Below are 20569 nucleotides of genomic sequence, written 5' to 3'. Positions count from 1 at the left end.
ATACGGACGCTCCTGGCTAATCGCTTGTCCACGTTTTTCTCATCGATCAGGCGATTAGCATCATGTCCGCGATTAGTATAGACTGTATAGACTGAGTACTCAGAGGTACTTTTTGGTATTATGCTCCGTGGCCCATACCGGGCCGCATAGAGGCAAATACTACGCTTACCAGTATTTACTAGAGCACACCCGAGAGCTGTTGGTATTCATTCTTGAAAGTGCCGCAATCCCGCAGGCGTATTCGACGTGACTGAAGCGGATTGTGTCCTTCTTACCCCTACTTGCTCCAGCGATCTCTTGGAGAGGATTACGTGATTGCCGACGTTAATCGACGCCATTCTTTCGAAAAGCGGTGCCGATTAAGCAGATTTGTATATAAACTGACGAGCCACCTGATGGTATACCAAGTTTTGGTAGTAGCGCCAAACACTGCCTCTTCCATATATCCGCAAATGCGTGTTCATCTAGGGCATCTAGCCTTTTTGATCCATCAACAACCTATTATAGACGTCACGCCATGGATTTTGGTTGACACTCTAGCACGGACTATCGAAGCAGGCTTTTTTTCCTGCAATAACGTTCTGTTTTCTGCTGAGCGAGCTCATGGTATACCTTTTCTGGCCCTCAAACAGTCTGTGTGGAAGTCGGGGGTTTGCTCGCTCCACCAGTAGACCTGCTGTTTGTTATTCCTCGTTTGAGGCTTCCTCAACATGGCATCGTTCACTCGTGTAAGCCAGGTATCAGCTCAGTCCAATCTAAGGAACGAAAAAAAAATCACAGTACCTTGTATGGAATTTTGAAATAAATCATTGATGTAGGTTTCCTCATGATTGGTCAACATATTTAATCCAGAGCGGATTGGTGCCAATATGAGTTCAAGTTTGATAATAAATTTCCGAAGTTATGGTCTGGTAACACATTTGTAGTTGCGCACTCATCCTGATTGTGAATCTTTCTTTTATGCTTTTCTAATGCATGAGAAAGGCATAAACACTGTTATGTGGATTTATCTGGATTGTATTGATTAATTCTTCTGAGTGAGCATAAAATATAATCTGGCATTTATACATTTGATATATTTTAAAGGGAAACAACTACCCTTAATAATACAATCCGCTTATTCTGAACCCGTTACAACTTTTCAAATGATTACATGTTCCGACGGGCAACAGGGCGTATCTAATTATCTCTTTCTTCGCTTCCTGATGTAGCGGATTGTTTGTTATCGTTTCCACTAGTATCCAAAAATAATATCTATCCCTGGCTTAGTTTCTTTTTATTATTTCATCACAATATAATACCACTGTCCGTCCACCTGGAAGCACCTAAAACGGTGCTGTTGCTTATTCAGTAGAACGAACTTAAGAATTGGACAGTAATGCACAATCCATGTCATTGGCCCAAGCAAACACTGAACTCTTCGCGCACGCAATTGGGTTCTAGATGTGTGGATTCTCCGATGTGTATAATTTTAGTTTGGGAACTGTATTCAAATTTTGAGTACACAGCCCGGCGTAAGTCAGTGCCAATAAAAGTACACACGAGTGTCTCGTCTCGTGCTGGTGGAGTGTTTTGCTTTTTGTTTCTCGGTGTGACGCGACATGATTTTATAGCTTCTCACCTCTGGGTTTCGCGAATGTGATGAATCATTTTGGATTGTTTTTACTGTTGAGTTATCGACGGTGGCTTCGGCGGCTTTGTTGATGGTTCGGTTAATTAGGAACTTTTACTACACAAACAACGGGAAAAAGCTTTATTGGTTTTGTGGATCGACAAAACTATCTATTTAGGATCTAGATTTGATAGAAAATGAAGGTTTGTGGTTGTGTTTTTTTATTGCCGGTTAGGTCGGCACCACTACATTTTAGTTTAAAAGGTTACAGGGTTGATTGATTCTTAGAATCATTATAAAATAGGGAATTGACAGTGATTTTCAAGTTTATTGAGTTTATTGAGCACATGGTAAGGAAGGATCGGAATTGTCATTAAAAACTGCGCGTTTCAAATGTGCATGATTTAATTGACCTTCAGCCTAAAACATGGTGTAATTTTCATGGATAGGATTATAATAGTTTGCCTTTGTAATAATGTACTAAAATATTCTGTATTAGTTTAATACGTTTCGGTATACATATACTGTAGTGCAATTGTTTGGAAAGGATTCATTGTCATTTTGATTTTTTTTAACCTCATATATCTTAATAACCAAAAATCAAATTAGAGTAGGAATCTTATCGTTGAGATATGCTTTTTCGAGACGATTGTGTTTACATAATCCATTTGGGTATAACAATCTACAAAACTCCATTTAAGATGATCAAATATTTTTCATTACACAGATTATTTATTTGGAGCCTATTACTAGTTGTAATTTACAACAATTGTGGTATCATGAGAAATACATGCAATACCGAAGCAATTGGACGGAGTTTCGAATAATACCGCAAAAATAAGCAACTCGCTTTCATTGTAATACAAAGAATATAACAATTTGGCACAATTAGCGTTATATTTCTGAAATTGAAGTTAAAAGACGTTCTGTTCGACTACTTGATAGTGAAAAAAAACATACATTTATTCCTTGAATAAAGCGTATCTGGACACGATGCTTACTTCTTACTTTTGACCTATGTGATGTTATTAAATATTATTAAACAATACGTTATGAACGATTATAAGTAGGATATTAACAAGCATACTGATAATAAACAATATGACTGTGGATATACAACAGTAAAGCACATGTGACGATTGGGCAAATCAAGGTGGAGGTTGATACTCGTATTCTGATGGAATTTCTGCAAATGTGACCTTTAAGTGGTCTTGTTGTGTATGGAGAGTAGGAGGTTGAAGGTTGGAGGAGGTTGAGTTTATCCAAGACACGTGGATTCTTTTTCGCAAATTTCATATCAATTTCTCCCTTTTCGAAACATGTGCCTGTACATTGATATTTAACAAAACATATTTTTCGTACGTACGTATACGCAATTTTCCAAAAATGATGTTAACGACTAGTACTTATTGAACTCATTAACAGAAAAATGGAGAACATGCATGTTGTAATTTGGTGCTTACGTCACTTTTTCAGATTACGACAGTATTCTGCTTTCACGGAAAACCGTGAATATTAAAAAAAGTGAATCCGTAACTAGTAAAGTCTCAGTAGAATATCAAGTGTCATCGACAAATACAGATTAAAAATTTTCTCACGCTCCTTTGGCACAGAAATATTCCATAAAGGAGAGGCGTAGGGAAAGAGGCCTCAAAACGCTTCTGCGAGGCAAAACGCCTTTTTGGGTATTCCGTCATATTTACCGTATTTGGCATAGCCGTAACATAACAAGATCTTAAATTATGTAGGTTGGGCGAAAAAGGTGTCAAAATAAAAATTTTCCACATTTTGATGAAACATCTAACTTTTCGGCGAGGCAAAATGTCCTATTGGGACTAACCTACAATGTACTATATGCGTCTCCACGCACTGTCCGTACCAGAATGCTGATTCGCCGACGCGTGATGCGTTGTTCCTTAATAGCTAGGGTTAGAAGGCGTTTTGCCTCATTCCTTTTCCGGCAGCGAAATATCACCTTTTTTTTAAATGTGAATATTATCAATATGATTGAGATTTTCTACAATTTTTACATGACATCAGTTAACTATATTGTTAAACTGTTGTATGACGTAACAGACTATGTAACAGGTTGAGCGTTCTGGTGATTCAATTCTTTCCCGCAGTTAAAATTCTGATAATTACTACGGAAATATTTCAACCCATATTTTTGTGTTGAATAACCATTAGTTTTACATCCATCTTTTTATTGTAATGTGATATTGAACGATATTGATCTCCATATTATTTCATTTATTTAGTCTACATCTAAACAGATAACACTGAATCAACAATTTGACGCATCAATACACGGTTCGATGCCGCATCTCTCCATCCTCGAATAAGCCCCAGGCTCGCCAAGTCGTTTTGCACCTGGTCTGCCCATCTCGCTCGCTGCGCTTCACGCCGTCTCGTACCAGCCGGATCGGAAGCGAACACCATCTTTACAGGGTCACTGTCCGGCATTCTTGCAACATGTCCTGCCCATCGTACCCTTCCGGCTTTAGCTACTTTCTGGATACTGGGGTGACATTGTGCATCTCGAATCGAATCACTCGATTCGTAAGTTTTTGGATTCGTTTCGAAAAAATTGCGGCATTATGTATTTCGTTCGACTTCATTCAGTCGCAGTACAAGATTTCGAATGGTGCTGTACTAGTTTAATCGAGTATGTTCTGTCAAACGAAATGTAAACAGAGAGAATAAGAGATAGCTGTCTCCGTGCTTAGTATGCCGCCCGCTGGAGAGACAACCTTTAGCGCATGGCGAAGGTGAGTAAACAGAGAGAATAAGAGTAATTTCATCTGCGTGTAGCATGTTGCCTGTTGGAAAGGCATCCTTCAGGGCATGAATTGGCAGTTAATTTATAAACTATTATTAATAGAGCAGTTGCAACCGATTTAAACATTATGCCGATACGACATGTTTTGTAAATTGAGAAATTGTTACGGCACAAATTATTAGTTTTATGTTAATTCGAGTTTATGCCACAGATCCAATTTTGAGCTAAATAATTTAAAGCTAAAGAAGGATTCGATAATAAATTACTTTGATTCTAAATTTAAATGCACTTGGGTCATCTAAAACACGTTTTTTTTATTTAACTCATCTATTTTACGTAGATTTTGCAATATACACGTTTTTACGCAGATTTTCCTCGTAGATTTTTCACGCGATTTATCGAAATCGTCAAGAAATACGTGAAAACTTAATAAAAACTATTTTAGTTGAAGTCGTTTTTACGCGGATTTCGGGATAATTAGAGATTGTATATTGTCTGGAAACTATAAAAGTAGGTATACTTATGACATTCTTTTCCTCAAGAGACAATAATAAAACATTTATTCTCTTCCCGTAGACAAATAATAACAAATATGATTAAAAACTTTCAGTAAGAAATAACTCTCGAACAACATTCGAAAGCTATAAAGGTGACGAGTGTTTTTCATTCGACTTGAGTCGTTTTTCAGTGTGCTATCGAGTTTCCATAATGCCAAAACATCTCGTTATTCTTGTACCTCCTCGAGCATACTCGAACGATGAGTCGTTTTCGAGATCGAATCGAAACCCGTAATGCCAAACATGTTCGACTCGATAGAATTACGTTCGAATCGAGATGCACAATGCCACCCCTGGGTTCGCCGTAGAGTTGGGCGACCTCGTGGTTCATTCTTCGCCGCCACACACCGTCTTCTTGCGCACCGCCAGATATGGTCCTAAGCACTCGTCTCTCGAATACTCCGAGTGCTTGCAAGTCCTCCTCGAGCATTGTCCATGTTTCATGTCCGTAGAGGACAACCGGTCTTATAAGCGTCTTGTACATGACACATTTGGTGCGGTGGTGAATCTTTTTTGACCGCAGTTTCTTCTGGAGCCCGTAGTAGGCCCGACTTCCACAGATGATGCGCCGTATTTCATGACTAACATTGTTATCAGCCGTTAGCAAGGATCCGAGGTAGACGAATTCCTCGACCAGCTCGAAGGTATCCCCGTCTATCGTAACACTTGGGCTTATTCTACAAGTGGGTGACGTGAGATTGCTCGAATGACGTGAGAAGAGTCGTATAGCCCCATTTGAATAACATGGTCACCTCACGTGAGAATTGCTAAAATCGACTTACCTCACGTCACTCGGCTCGTAGAATAAGCCCAACTGCTTCCCAGGCGGGTTCTGTCGCGCTTGATTCCGCCTACAAGCATGTACTTTGTCTTTGACGCATTCTCCACCAGTCCAACTTTTGTTGCTTCACGTTTCAGGCGGGTGTACAGTTCTGCCACCTTTGCAAATGTTCGGCAGACAATGTCCATGTCATCCGCGAAACAAATGAATTGACTGGATCTGTTGAAATTCGTAGCATAGTAATGACAACCTAAAATGTGACGGAAAAATAAGTCGAATCAAATGGAACCTTTTTGCCTTTCTCGTACAACTAAGTTGTACCGAAAGGCTATCATTTCACTCCAAATTCAAACTTTTGATAGAAGTCCCGGAGACCCATAGTGTTATATACCATTCGACTCAGTTCGATGAGCTGAACAAATGTCTGTCTGTCCGTGTGTGCGTATGTGTGTATGTGTATGTGTGTGCGTGTGTGTGTGCACAAAATGCCATAAAAAACATTAGCCAAATTTTCACATAGAAACTCTTAACCGATTTTCTTGCAACAAGTTGCATCCGACAGAGACTAAAACGCTGTTGATCACTATTGAATTTCATAATAATAGCAAATTGCAAAAAATAGATAATATTAAAATAGTGATGAGACATAGTCACATAGAACAATAATGTGTTGCAATGCCTTGCATCTATGAATATTTTTAAAGTTTATCCGTGGCTTGCTCCCATTAAGAGTTTCATCGTACTATAAAGATGCTCGTGTTGCACGCATTTAGGCGTAAGTATGCTCTTCGTTTAGTTTCATAGTACATACTATGAAATTGTCCGAAAGTCAAAATTCGAACATAGGAAATTCGAGAAACTTTTGGCAGCGCTATCTGTCGTCTACTAGTGTTTATTTTCTATCATAACATTAGACGGTGTAACTGTTTTGCCTTTCTTGTACATCATCGAGGTGTAAGCGTAAAGGCTACATTTATTACCTTTTTGCGCGAGAAAGGTGCCATCACCGCTAGGTGGATCAATCTGGGTTTTGTTACATTATATATGCTATAACATTTTTATGTTCTGTGTTTTGTTCAGACTGAACAATAGCTTAAATTAACATGACACGGAATCTCTCTCGGGGCAGAACTGTTGGAATTTGAGTTTGTTGAAAGCATCACAGATTTCTTGTCGGAGTATTTAAGCAAAAACATAGAGTTACACCGATAATATGCAGCATCACAATGGATGCTTTGTTTTCATATACGAAGATATCCATTTGGTTAATTTACATCACAGAATCGCGCTGTACAATCGTTTTGTACAATACTAACGAAACAACTTCGTTCGAGGTACACTATAGGAGCGAGCCTGCATGAGCGTTCTCAATAGTCCGCCCCTGATGTATTGCTTAATCGCGGGCTTGGAGATACGGACTGGCGAGAGGGGTGTGGTTTTAGTGGGACGGGTAAGAGTTATATGAAATACCCAACTCCCCTCCCCACTACCAGCGTTAATCTCCTCAGGTGTCCGTTTACGTCCATGCATAAACACAAACACTGCCCATGATTTCATAGTTGACGTAACAACCAGCACCATCGATGTTGGGAAAACGCATTTTTATTAAGTTTACACAAATCATCATATCAATCAACAAAATAGATGAACTAATCTGTCTAAATGGACAATATTAGTAGTTATTTGAAGGCCGCGGAGAATTAATTATTATTCCTTTGATTGAAGTGGTCAAAATATGCATACGACAGTTTATGCGATCAAACAATCTTTTTGTGAAATGTTTGTTCCCATGATATGGCGTAAAAACCAGGCTACTACGTGTGGTTATATAGCGCTGAAGAATAATTGTAGTTAGTTCCAACGATTAATTGATCACTTGTCATAAGACGAATTTGTACAATTCCATTAAATTGCACCTTGACCGATACGTATTTCGACCTCAAAGTAAGGTCGTCTTAAGTGTCTCGTACTTGACTCGACTCGACTTAAGTAGAGTCAATTACGAGACACTGAAGACGACCTTACTGTTGAGGTCGAAATACGTATCCGTCAAGGTACAATTAAGTGGTGGAATTAAATGGGATAGTACAAACTTGTCTTATGACAAGTGAAGACATTCCACTAAAAAGCTCAAAATAATTTTCTTAAGATTTATTGATTGAAGAAGGGAAATCTTTTGAAAAGTACGAGTTTCCGGGAAAGGTTTTTCGGATAGCTTTTTCGTATTGGCCAAAGTTCTCGTTCCAACCAAATTTAAAGCAAAAATGGTTCCAATCCTATTTTAAAATACCCGAGTAAACGAGGATTAGAAGTAAATCAATCGTGATTAGATTGCAAAATGAGATAATGGTCTGATTTATATGTAGGATATAAAAGCACAAAATATCAGACGACAATATATAAATTTGCTCTGAAATATCATGAGGTTATCAGTTAATGGTATTTGGAAGAAGTGATTAATATCTCGAACTATCTTGATATTTAAATAACACTTCGGTGCGTTTTTTGTTGATATTTTTGCCTGCTCTTTTGAATCTTACATTAAAGTCCATATCATGTTTTATAATTCAGTTCTGTCCGGGTAAGGTAATGAAAAACATGAATAAGAATTGCATTGCAATTGTTAAAACTAAAATAACAGCCGTGGAATGTATTAGGATCCTTCCCGGTAAATGTGCTCAAAATATACATACCATTTTTATCAAGCTGAGGTACACATAAAAAGCCATTTAACACGCACTAATTCTTATGTGTTAAGTCCTCAGTGGCAGATCTCTTCTGCCACGCAAAAAATGAAGCTAGATTTTGGTTCTGATATGCACTTTTAGAAAATACCCATAAATTACTACACTTTAGAGGAGGAATAGGGATTCAGATAAGTGTAATCCCATACACAATGTGCAATTTTGATGAGCTTCTGAAAAATGTGTGACACAAATAGCTAATCACTGCGTTACATAATTATTGGATTTTCATTCTTCTTTTATATTATACTTCCTTTTGAATGATCGCGATTGTCTTAATTTTTTGAATTTTGGCCACAATATTTAGCAAACAAACATTATTTTATTGATTCAAAATAATGTAAACGTTTATCTCCAGAGCTACACCTCGATGGACTGTACCGTGGATTTCACAAGAAATGCTTGCTTTAGCAGGAACTTGCTTATTAATTTTCGATTACAAAATCAGTTACGCCCAAATCATAAAGTTGTCCTGAAATACGACAAAGTAAAACTAAAACCTATGTTGTGCTTAATTGGTGAATTGTGAATGTCGAAAAAATATGAGACAGGTTTTTGCTCCATATTGCAGCAGGTAATGGAGGTACGTCAACTTATGCGATCAAATGACCATATTTTCAAAAACAATTATCGCCATAACTCGAATGTTTCCGAACAAAACATGAATATTTTTTCATGGAGCATATGTATAATCGTACGAAGAATCCATATCCGCAAAAAAGTGTGTTTTGGTCATTTTGGCTTATACGTCAACTATGTGATCATGGGCAGAACAGATATCACCTCAATTTGTCGTGCTCGAATATGTGATGCGATGGGTGCGCTTACGCCATTAGCACTGAAATGGCAACCAAAGACATATCCTGTCGTGTTGGTATCACATCTTGACTATTTTTGTTTAATGCCGCGTCACAATTTGGCATTAACGCACTGATTTTATGGATGTAATCCAACGGACGTCCTTTCGTGGAGCCCTGAATTGTAGTGGTAGGTAGTAGTCTGGTAGGACTACTAATTCAGTGATAATGATGTGGAATCTCTGCTTGATTTTAGAACGTTCTCTGAGATGATGTGCCGTAGCCGCGCTCCCATTTAGCTAGCTAGGTATTCATTGATAAACAATGTGTTCAAGACATTCGTAGGGAATCGATTGTTGCATCCACTGAGTAGAAGTTTTTTCGAAACTTGGAACGTGGTGCCAGTCTTATTTTGTAATGTCTCACTTCGAAGACCCATTATAAAAATACCCCACATTATAATGATGGCATACAAACCATCTTATAACGGCTTCTTTACCGCTTATTTTTTACTGTTACGGTTATCCGTTATTTCTTTTTAGGTCGATGCCTCCAAAAAAATGCGTTATTGTGCTATAGAAAAAAAAATCGTTTGTCCTGTAAAGAGTGTAAAACAATTTCTGACTCATTCGCTATTTTCGCAGCAAAACACAAGACACTATTTAGTGGAAATTTGATGTTACTGATCCAGTGATCCACGGACGAATCGTTTGGAACCTGGGTTGAAATGAAGAAACCAAGATTCACACAGCCAAAGTCGGTGATATATACAATTCTGACTGTGACATGTTCTTTATAGAGAGTTTCCTTTCTGTCCTGTACATAATAAGTCTTTTTTCCACAATTGAAGCTTTTTTTCGGAAATTAGTTAGATTAAAAATTAGTTAGAATCTTGTACAATACCCCAAATTAAAAATTTCTCGTAAATATACCATTTCATCGAAAATATTATTTCCCCGAAAATAATTTTTTTCTCAAGAATAATATGTACCAGAAAAATCATTTTATCTATAATAACATTAAAATTTGCCCGAAAATAATATTTCTTTAAAATAACATTGTTCGAAATGGCTAACAACAAAAAAAGAAACCACATACAATTATACCGAGCTAGCTTTCGAATCCACTCTTGACTGCTACTAATAGTAATACTATTTCCAATATGCCTAACATGCACTACGCCTATCGTCCAACGTGGCGTATACCCCTATTTCTTTTTTCACAGTTTCGAAATTTTTGGTTCAAATTTTTATTTTATTAAAAGAATGAAAAAATATTGTTTGGTTTCTGTAAGTATTTTTAGGAAATAAATATCAAATAGACTAAAATGTAAAAAAGTCTGAACAAGAATGAATGACATGCGATATCTTTCTTTATTGGCATCGCATCCCATCAATGAGTGCAAAGAAAACCTGCTCGGCATCTGAAACTTATCAAGCTTATATTACCATACTTACCGTCTGTTGTAGTGTTAAGAGAGGTATCCGATGGTTGTGGAGGGCAGCATAATTGTAGGCGAAGTGTGTGGCTATGTTTTATACTACTACTAGCATACCAGACGAACTTCGTTTCGCCTAAAATTGATTTCTTATAGATTCGTTCACAAGTTATGCAGAAATTTCTTGTTCATTTGTATGGGAGTCCCCTTTTCCAGAAGGGAGGGGTCTAGAACTATCTTAAGAACCTTTCCAGGCCCCAAAAACCTCTGCATACATTTTTTTACGGCGATCGGTTCAGTAATTTTCGAGTCTATAAGGGTCAGACAGACAGAAATTCATTTTTATGTATATAGATATATAGATAGCTTATTGGCTTTCATCTTCCAGTGATAAATTTCCTTTTCCTTGTTTCATAATATGAGCACATATGAGTATAATTAATTATTATTCGTGCATACATTGCACGCATCAAACCATCATCGGAGTATGGCTCAAAGAGGTTCCCTATCTAAGTTACGTTGAACCCAAAATAACATGTAATGCTTTTTCAAGCTCAACTTTTCTGTCTGACCTATTTAATAAAAGTAAACATAAAAAAGTTAATGTAATATGACAATCACAAGCAAATCTATATAATGCAAATCGATTTTTCAAAATCTAGGTCTCAGAATTCTGTAAATCATGGATCGACGTATCGAGAAATTTCTATTTTTGAAGCTTCATCTATATCTATTATCTATTCTATATTCTATATTCTATATTCTATATTCTATATTCTATATTCTATTCTATTATTATATATATAAAACTCAATGTTTGTATGTTTGTATGTATGTTTGTATGTATGTTCCAGCATAACTTCTGAACCCATTATTATTATTTAATCAGACTAAGGCCGAAGTGGCCTGTGCGGTATATAAGAGTCTTCTCCATTCGGCTCGGTCCATGGCTACACGTCGCCAACCACGCAGTCTACGGAGGGTCCGCAAGTCATCTTCCACCTGATCGATCCACCTTGCCCGCTGCGCACCTCGCCTTCTTGTGCCCGTCGGATCGTTGTCGAGAACCATTTTCACCGGGTTACTGCCCGACATTCTGGCTACGTGCCCGGCCCATCGCAGTCGTCCGATTTTCGCGGTGTGAACGATGGATGGTTCTCCCAACAGCTGATGCAATTCGTGGTTCATTCGCCTCCTCCACGTACCATGGTACGCAGCACTTTCCTTTCGAAAACTCCAAGTGCGCGTTGGTCCTCCACGAGCATCGTCCAGGTCTCGTGTCCGTAGAGAACTACCGGTCTAATTAGCGTTTTGTAGATTGTCAGTTTGGTACGGCGGCGAACTCTATTCGATCGGAGCGTCTTGCGGAGTCCAAAGTACGTACGATTTCCAGCCACTATGCGTCTCCGAATTTCTCTGCTGGTGTCATTTTCGGCAGTCACCAGTGAGCCCAAGTACACAAATTCTTCTACCACCTCGATTTCGTCACCACCGATGCAAACTCGCGGTGGGTGGCTCACATTGTCTTCTCTTGAACCTCTTCCTATCATGTACTTCGTCTTCGACGTGTTGATGACTAGTCCGATCCGTTTAGCTTCCCTCTTCAGTCTGATGTAGGCTTCCTCCATCTTCTCAAAATTACGTGCCATAATATCTATGTCGTCGGCGAAACCAAAAAGCTGGACGGACTTATTGAAAATTGTACCACTCGTGTTAATCACTGCTCTTCGTATTACCCCTTCCAAAGCGATGTTGAATAGCAAACACGAAAGACCATCACCTTGCCGTAACCCTCTGCGGGTTTCGAAGGGACTCGAGAATGCCCCTGAAACTCGAACTACGCACATCACCCGATCCATCGTCGCTTTGATCAACCGTGTCAGTTTATCCGGAAAACCGTGTTCGTGCATTAGCTGCCATAGCTGGTCCCGATCGATTGTATCATATGCGGCTTTGAAGTCGATGAATAGATGATGTGTGGGCTGAACCCATTCACCGATTTTAACCAAATTTGGAACACACATTCTTTATCTTGAGGAGACGACGATAGGGGGGTTAGGCATGCTCTTTGGAAAAGGGGGAGGGTGTGGGGGGAGGAGTATTGCTTAGTTATCGGTCAACTGAGTGTAAATTCTGAACCCCTTGGCCGATTTCAACCAAATTTAGAACACAAATTCTTTATCTTAAGGAGGGGACGGGTCGAGCATGCATTTTGGAAAAGGGGGAGGGTATGGAGGGAGGGGTATTGCTTGATTATCGATCTACGCAGTTTAAATTCTGAACCCCTTGGCCGAATTCGACCAAATTTGGAACACAAATTCCTTATCTTAAAAAGGAGACGATAAGGGGTTAAGCATGCTCTTTGGAAAAGGGGGAGGGTGGGGGGGGAGGTGTATTGCTTAGTTATCGATCAACTCAGTGTAAATTCTGAACCCCTTGGCCGATTTCAACCAAATTTTGAACACAAATTCTTTATCTTAAGGATGGGACGATAGGGGGGTTGAGCATGCTCTTTGGAAAAGGGGGAGGGTATGGGGGGAGGGGTATTGCTCAGTTATCGATCAACGCAGTTTAAATTCTGAGCCCCTTGGCCGATTTCGACCAAATTCGGAACACAATTACCTTATCTTAAGAAGGAGACGATAGGGGGCTAAGCATGCTCTTTGGAAAAGGAGGAGAGTGTGGGGGAGGGGTATTGCTTAGTTATCGATCAACTCAGTGTAAATTCTGAACCCCTTGGCCGATTTCAACCGAATTTGAAACACAAATTCTTTATCTTACAGATGGAACGATAGGGTGGTTAAGCGTGCTCTTTGTAAAAGGAGGAGGGTATGGGGGGAGGGGTATTGTTTAACTATTGATCAACGCAGTTTAAATTCTGAACCCCTTGGCCGATTTCGACCAAATTTGGAACACAATTTCCTTCTCTTAAGAAGGGGACGATCGGGGGTTAAGCATGCTCTTTGGAAAAGGGACGGGGTATGGGGAGGGGTATTTCTTAGTTATCGGTCAGCTCAGTTTAAATTCTGAACCTCTTGGCCGATTTCAACCGAATTTGAAACACAAATCCTTTATCTTACAGAGGGAACGTTAGGGAGGTTAAGTATGCTCTTTGAAAAAGGGGAGGGTATGGGGGGAGGGGTATTGCTTAATTATCGATCAACGCAGTGTAAACTCTGAACCCCTGGGCCGATTTCGACCAAATTTGGAACACAAATTCTTTATCTTAAGAAGGGGACGATAGGGGGTTAGGCATGCTCTTTGGAAAAGAGGGAGGGTGTGGGAGGAGGGGTGTTCTTTACAAAAGAGGGAGGGTGTGGGGGGAGGGGTATTGTTTAGCAATCGATCAACTCTATGTAAATCCTGAGCGTCACGACCGATTTGAAACAAATTTGTATCAAATATTGTCTGTAATAAGGAAGCGATTTTAGTGGATGTGGTTAAGTAATTTAAAAAAAAGGGGAGGGTGTGGGACAGGGGGTATTGTTTAGTTATCGATCAATTCAGCATGACTTCTGAACCCATTTATCGATGTCCACTAAATTTGGAACACATATTATCTGTCTAAGGAAGACTATATCAGACTGGGTATGAGTGCCATAGCTAAATGAGAGAGAGGGTATATTCATTAAACGAACAGTTTAGTATACCTTTTTATCGCATAGGTCTATTCAAACCAAACACGTAAACACGTAATCCCTACCCAAAGGAAACAATTATAGAGAGGCTGGAAGGGACTTTTGGAATGGGATGTGGGGGGGGGGGGGGGGGGGTTTTTGGGATTGGGTATTGTTGTTCATCGGAATAATTGTATGCCCAGTGAAAAGCAATGATTAATGTGTTTCCTTCTGAATGGTGGATGTGATTGCTTCTTCAAAAGTAGGCATTTGCCCGGCTTAAGGCAATGGTGGGTGTGATCCCTTCTTTAAAAATATGCGTTGCCCGAATATGGCATCGATGAATGTTTTTCCTTCCTTAGAAATAGACGTTTTCCCGGAATAAGACCTTTCAAACCCAAGATCCCTTCTTCAAAATCAGTCAATGTTTCCAAAAGCCTTCTTTTAATCAAATGATAAAGTATGAATAAGTAAACACAATTACCCTGTTGATCAATTGGTTTTATCATTGTCCGATTGTAAAAGAAAACTGCAAACCACTGGCCATTCCGAGCAAGGCCGGGTACATAAAGCTAGTTGATAATATTACCACACGAATGTTGTCAGGTTCGTTTGCGGATATTCTTTCGTGCGAAATAGGTACTGCTGGGTGCTATGTCTCTAGCAGCTGCAAAGATCACAAGGCGCTGGCCATTACCGTTGGTAGCGGAATGAAGGCTTCCCCTACCAATGACATGGTGAAAGAAGCTTTCTTTCCCGATCTGCTTTTTTTATCCCTGATGACAATCTCTACGTTTGTTAGGTACTCTCTGTAGGTCTTATCAAGGCTCTCATAGAACGCATCCTTCACGTCATCAGGCTTATCGTTCGTTGGGGCATAACTGCTGATCAGGCTGTAGTTGAATAATTTGCTCTTAATTCTCAACAAGCAAATGCGCACGCAAAAAAAGCGTTCCCGAATTCGTGAACCAGCAAAAATACACCGTGATTAAATTCATGGACTCGGGAACACCAGTCACGTTTACCAGAACTTTCCAGAAAACGTGACTGTGTTCCCGAATCCGTGGCTGTTGCTCACGAAAAAATACACCGTGAACTTGTTAGTTCACAAATTCATGAACGCTTTTTTTGCATGCGGTCGCCTATCGATTCCCATCGGATAACTCCCCTCATCTCCTTCACCATGAAGACAATTCCACATTCTGCTCTGTCGCCGCCGCTATAATGTCCAGGGAGTCAAGAGCCTTTGCCGCCAAAAAAATCATAGATCTTCCTACATAGTTATTCCATAGATTCTTCCGCAAGGCCAACAGAGACACGCGAACATCATATTATTTCAGATACAAAGTCGCCAATAGTAGAAACAAGTTCTAATCAGAACTGTGCAGTATCCTCTCCTTTTCGAAATTCTATACCAGTTGAAACTCAGCTATCGTTTTACCTTTTTCGTACCCCTAAATGAGTCGAAAGCCCATATTTTTAGTTCCAAACTAGAAAGCTTATGAGTTGTATTATCTTTATATCCATTAATAAATCGATATAGCTGATTCACATCTTAGTTTTTTCGGGTGTATTGTTGACGATTTAAAAAATAAAAATCGATTAAATCGACTTGAGTTTTTTTTAGCCACAACAGTTTGATCAAACCCCCTAAAACAAAACAAATGGTGCCTTGACATTGACTTCAATTTCGATTTGTTCAGCAGCAAAAAACTAAAAAAGAAAAACACTGAGCAGTTAAGTTCAGAAAGACCTCGTCACTGCTAGGTGAATTTATCAAAATTTTGTCTCTTATATTCCACCTTTACATTCATTTAAATATTTACCTGAAATGTGTTCGATTTCGATTTTGAATCGCTTCCTTATTGCCTAGACGTGCGTCTTATAGGCCCAGCGGAGGGAGGCTCGAAAATTTGCAACATTTTTCATTTTTTTTCTCTTATTATTCATATGCTACAGGTTTTGTTGGAGAAGCAAATCCTGTTTTGAAAACGTCATTTTGGTGCAGCATCACTACCCCATGGCACGGGCTGCTAGAATCAAAACCGGTGCTATTATAATAGTTGCTTTCCGTTTCGTCATTTCATGTTTTAGTTCTTATGGCTGTTCCGTTATTTGGTAATAATTTCTTTCCAACAAAAATATAACGAAATGTTTATTCAATTTATTCATTAGGATTTCTATTATATGTACTAGTGATTGATGTTGTGTTAAAGCTCTTCTCCCCAATCCCAATGGTGTTTAATCATGTCGGAGGCTTTTTCCGCAATCATATAAACAGCTGCTTGTGTGTGACCAGTTATGACGTATGGCATGACACTGGCATCTACTACCCTTAATTTTTCAACACCGTGCACTAGAAGCTGTGGTGAAACTACAGCTTGTGGGTCATCATCCGGTCCCATTCGGCAGGTACCCACCTGGTGATGCAATGTACTAGCAAGAGATCTCACCAAGCATTTCCAGTAATCGTCATCTCCGAATGTAAATCTTGTGCATGATGGCACTGGGGTATCAATAATACGGGCTCCTATTGATTTCATGACTGGTGTTTCTATCAAGCGTAACGCTTCTTTTATACCCCGAACCATTCTATCCAAATCTTCTGGTTCGGTTAAGAAGTTATGATATATGAGCGGCCAATGCAGTGGATTGTTATCTTTGAGTTTAATGTATCCGCTGGATTTCGGATGAAACAACATAATCGCAATCATAAATTGATCTTGTCCCTCCGTTGATTTGAATACTGTGTCATAAACTTCTGGCTTCCAGGAAAATCCACGAACGGTTCCAGTTCCGTAGTCGGACGCTGGTGTGCCACCAAGAAACAATAATTCTATATTTGGTACCCCCTGGGGTTCTGTTGAATTATCAGTTCTCACAAACGCCAACGCTTCCAAAGCTCCCGGAACGGTGAGTGTTCCGATTCCGTGTTTATATTTGAGTACATCCGGAACTCCTAAACGTTCAGTGTCGTATGCAGCCATACTAGTGTTGGTAAGAAAGGACAACGCTGTAAGGCATAGATGATCGTACATAGTTTTACCGACTGGAGAGTCGACTATAACTGGAATATTATGTTCTTCCAGGTGCTCTCGTGGCCCAATACCGGATAACATCAGAAGTTGGGGTGATTGAAATGATCCTGCTGAGAGTATCACTTCTTTCTTTGCATAAATTTTGTATTTTTGTTTTTTCCATATTATTTCAATACCATTTGCTATCCTCGACTTTGAATGAATCAATACTTTCGTGGCACGTGCATTCGTAAGTATATGCAAATTCTTCTTAAAATATGTATTGAGATATGCAGATGACGATGTAACTCTTTTTCCATGTTTAGTTGTGGCTTGAAGATAGCCAACTCCAAGCTGAGAATCACCATTGTAATCCACTACTTTCCGACCAAGCTGTTCATTGGCTTTGACGAAGGCATGCACTAGTGGTGATCGGTGTGGCACATATTCTACATTCACTGGTCCGCCGGATCCGTGTTTCGGTGTTTTATTGGTGTCTGGAAAGGTAACCTTCTCGGATTTCATAAAGTATGGTAATACATCCTTGTACGACCACCCTTCATTTCCTGCACGAGCCCAATTATCGAAATCTGCTCGATTTCCTCGATTGTAAATCATATAATTTATAATTGTGCTTCCACCTAGTCCTTTTCCTTTTGGTGCAGGACATCGCTCATTTTTCATTCCTATGATGATAGGGAATTTTAGTCACTTATTAAAACAATATATTTTATATACACCTTTCTTAATCACTGACCTAAGCAAGTGCCTTCTTGCTTTTCCGAGAAAAAGTTCCAATTGAGAGCCGTTGACTGTAGATATGCCGCAAACAATGGTATATCGGATAGTAAGTTATCTTTTCCCCCAGCCTCTACCAATAGAATCTTCCATTGTGAAATCTCCGATAGGCGACTGGCCAATACTGCTCCCGCATTTCCAGCTCCCACAATGATGAAGTCATATTCATTAGGAAAATCTAAAAATCACAATTCAACTAGTATCATGATATTTGCTTTCAAGGACAAATGAACAGCCACAACACACTTTTGATTCTATCTTCCTTTCCAGTTGACTTATATCCAGGATAATCATATCTGTGAAAATTCCAACTGTATCCTTCGTTGATACAAAGCACACCGAAGAACACCACTGACAAAACGTTTAGCAACCCACGCGCGCCGGCGGCAACTGATGCGTTCTGCATCGTTTCAAAGCAGAACTGGCGACCATTCTAGATCGTTTCCTTAATTTATATCATAAAATTCGTTTCTTGTTTTTTTTTCGCCATTTCTTCAGACACACTACAAACGGGTTGAATGGCCAGAACTTAAAATGCGTGTTTTTTCTATTCGTTTTCGTCCGTTGATTCTTTGCTTCTGGTAAGTGAAATTGCGGATGGTCAGTATTTATTCATGCTGTGGTGCAAAAAATGGAAATAAGTGTTTCTAGAGTGTTTATTCTTTAGGAATAGAAATAATAGTCGATATTTCCCTTCATGTTTAGCACATTTTAGAACGGATTGACACAAATGCGATAGAATACAAAAATAAATCTGAATAATCCACCTAGGGGTAACGCTATTACTCTCGTCCGTTGTAAAATGGTATTTTGGCAATAACTTTTGTGTTCATAGTTAGATCTAGCCAAATTTCCAGTAGGAAACTATGGGACAAGATAACCCGTCGAATGCTCGTTACGAACAAATCGGTTAAGCATAAGTGTCAAAAAAATGAGTATGAGTTTTGTGCACGTACAATGTACATACATACACACACACACACACAGACATTACCTAAGCTGTCGAGCTGAGTCAATTGGTAATAACGCTTTGTGTCTCTGAGCCTTAGTGACTGCGACATAGACTGATATTTTTCACGTTAGACTTGTCTAAAACGTGGTTAACCAAACTTTTTTTGAACTTGATCTAAACAGAATCCGAGAGGAATCCCGTGACTCACAACTATGATCCAGTACCTCCTTATCGTTTATTTCCCTTTGAGGATGAGTGTTTCGCACAACTGTGCTTAACAACACATTCTGTACACATTCTAGCTTTTTTCGTGGGTGGAATATAGAACATAACATCAATGCAACATTTAAAAAAAACTAAGATGACGGCTTTCAAAAAAAAAAAATGTTTTTTTTTCGACCCACGCTCATGAACACTGGGGGCACAAGCTAGGGCGCAAAAGCATTAGCGTAAAATGGTGTGATTGCGTCGTATACTGCCCAACATCTGACTGTCCCAGTGCTAATGGCCATCCGAATAGTGTATTGGCAATAGCATTGTAAGGGTGTTATTCGTAGTTTGGAAACTACTGGTACTCATGTATTTTTTGGAATATGGATTTCCGTGTTAACTGCGTTTTGTATATGATATATTTTTGACGCGGATGTGAATCTTTTTTTGATCGCAATTGCTTCTGGGACCAGTAGCCCGGCTTCCACCCGAGTAGACGAAAATAGCTCAATAATATCAAATGTTGATAAGATAGCATAATAAGATATGGACATGATTGATATAAGAGATAAAAGATCAGACGGCATCAATGTGTTGCACTAAAACATCATTATGAGATCAAGTTATGCTATTTGTAAGAAGTATTATCCGTAGCCAGGGATTGAATCCTAAACAGAAAGAACAAGTTTCTCACTTATCATCTCTGTATACATATACGATATGTAGCAGCATACCGCGAGAGACTTTTTTCGCAAGCTGTCATGATAGAGAACTGATTCGGGATGCTATACCCCATGATAAATTTCTTTTAGAAAGCTCCAAATGCGGGGAACACTGGCTGTAATGATGCATTTCAACTTGTTCTACACAGCTGTGCAGTAACCAACACGAAAAAAGCGAAAACAAAGCTAGAATCACCATTTTTCTGTGGGGGATGCCTATTTGATCCTATTCTGTTTTTTCGCACTTGTATACAAGTTTGATAAATTTGTTATCATAGCTTGTTATGATTCGGAATTGTGTATTGAGTGCGATTTCTGCAAACCCTGTCCGTAGCATATTTTGATATTGAAATGATATTTCGGTGCAAATTTTTGATATTGTTGTCTGTACTTTTATCTTTTATGTCAGTCAAATCCACAACATGTTTTGTTAAGTTGTTCATAGCTCCTGCTTCTTCCATAGATCTACGCCATCTTGTAATCGATAAACGGGTGGTGCGTTGAAATCTGATATCCACATCATTTTTGAAGTATTTGTCAAATTA

General features: G+C 39.1%; 2 protein-coding genes across 10 annotated transcripts in view; one reads left to right on the top strand and one right to left on the bottom strand.

Annotated features, from left to right (window-relative positions):
* LOC134223873 (flotillin-2) overlaps positions 1-20569 on the top strand; it is a 619172-nt gene that overhangs the window by 42169 nt on the left and 556434 nt on the right. The gene's annotated exons all lie outside the window — the stretch shown is intronic.
* Positions 16506-18560, bottom strand: LOC134219654 (glucose dehydrogenase [FAD, quinone]-like). The gene is made up of 3 exons (XM_062698459.1): positions 18387-18560; positions 18100-18318; positions 16506-18028 (listed from the first exon to the last, which is right to left on the bottom strand). The coding sequence occupies exons 1-3, from the start codon at positions 18544-18546 to the stop codon at positions 16536-16538; spliced, it is 1872 nt and encodes a 623-aa protein (XP_062554443.1). The 5' UTR covers positions 18547-18560; the 3' UTR covers positions 16506-16535.

Source organism: Armigeres subalbatus, chromosome 3 (genome assembly GCF_024139115.2).
Source record: "Armigeres subalbatus isolate Guangzhou_Male chromosome 3, GZ_Asu_2, whole genome shotgun sequence".
Classification (NCBI taxonomy): domain Eukaryota; kingdom Metazoa; phylum Arthropoda; class Insecta; order Diptera; family Culicidae; genus Armigeres; species Armigeres subalbatus.
The sequence above is the reverse complement of the archived record's forward strand: the minus strand, read 5'-3'. Positions and strand labels throughout refer to the sequence as shown.

Bases quoted from the DNA above. Each gene is read 5' to 3' on its own strand.
- LOC134219654 (XM_062698459.1), bottom strand. From the start codon at position 18,546: ATGCAGAACGCATCAGTTGCCGCCGGCGCGCGTGGGTTGCTAAACGTT. The intron at 18,319-18,386 runs GTGTGTTGTGGC...TGTGATTTTTAG, and splicing joins AAAGGAAGATAGAATCAAAA to ATTTTCCTAATGAATATGAC. The intron at 18,029-18,099 runs GTCAGTGATTAA...CTATCATCATAG, and splicing joins GCAAGAAGGCACTTGCTTAG to GAATGAAAAATGAGCGATGT.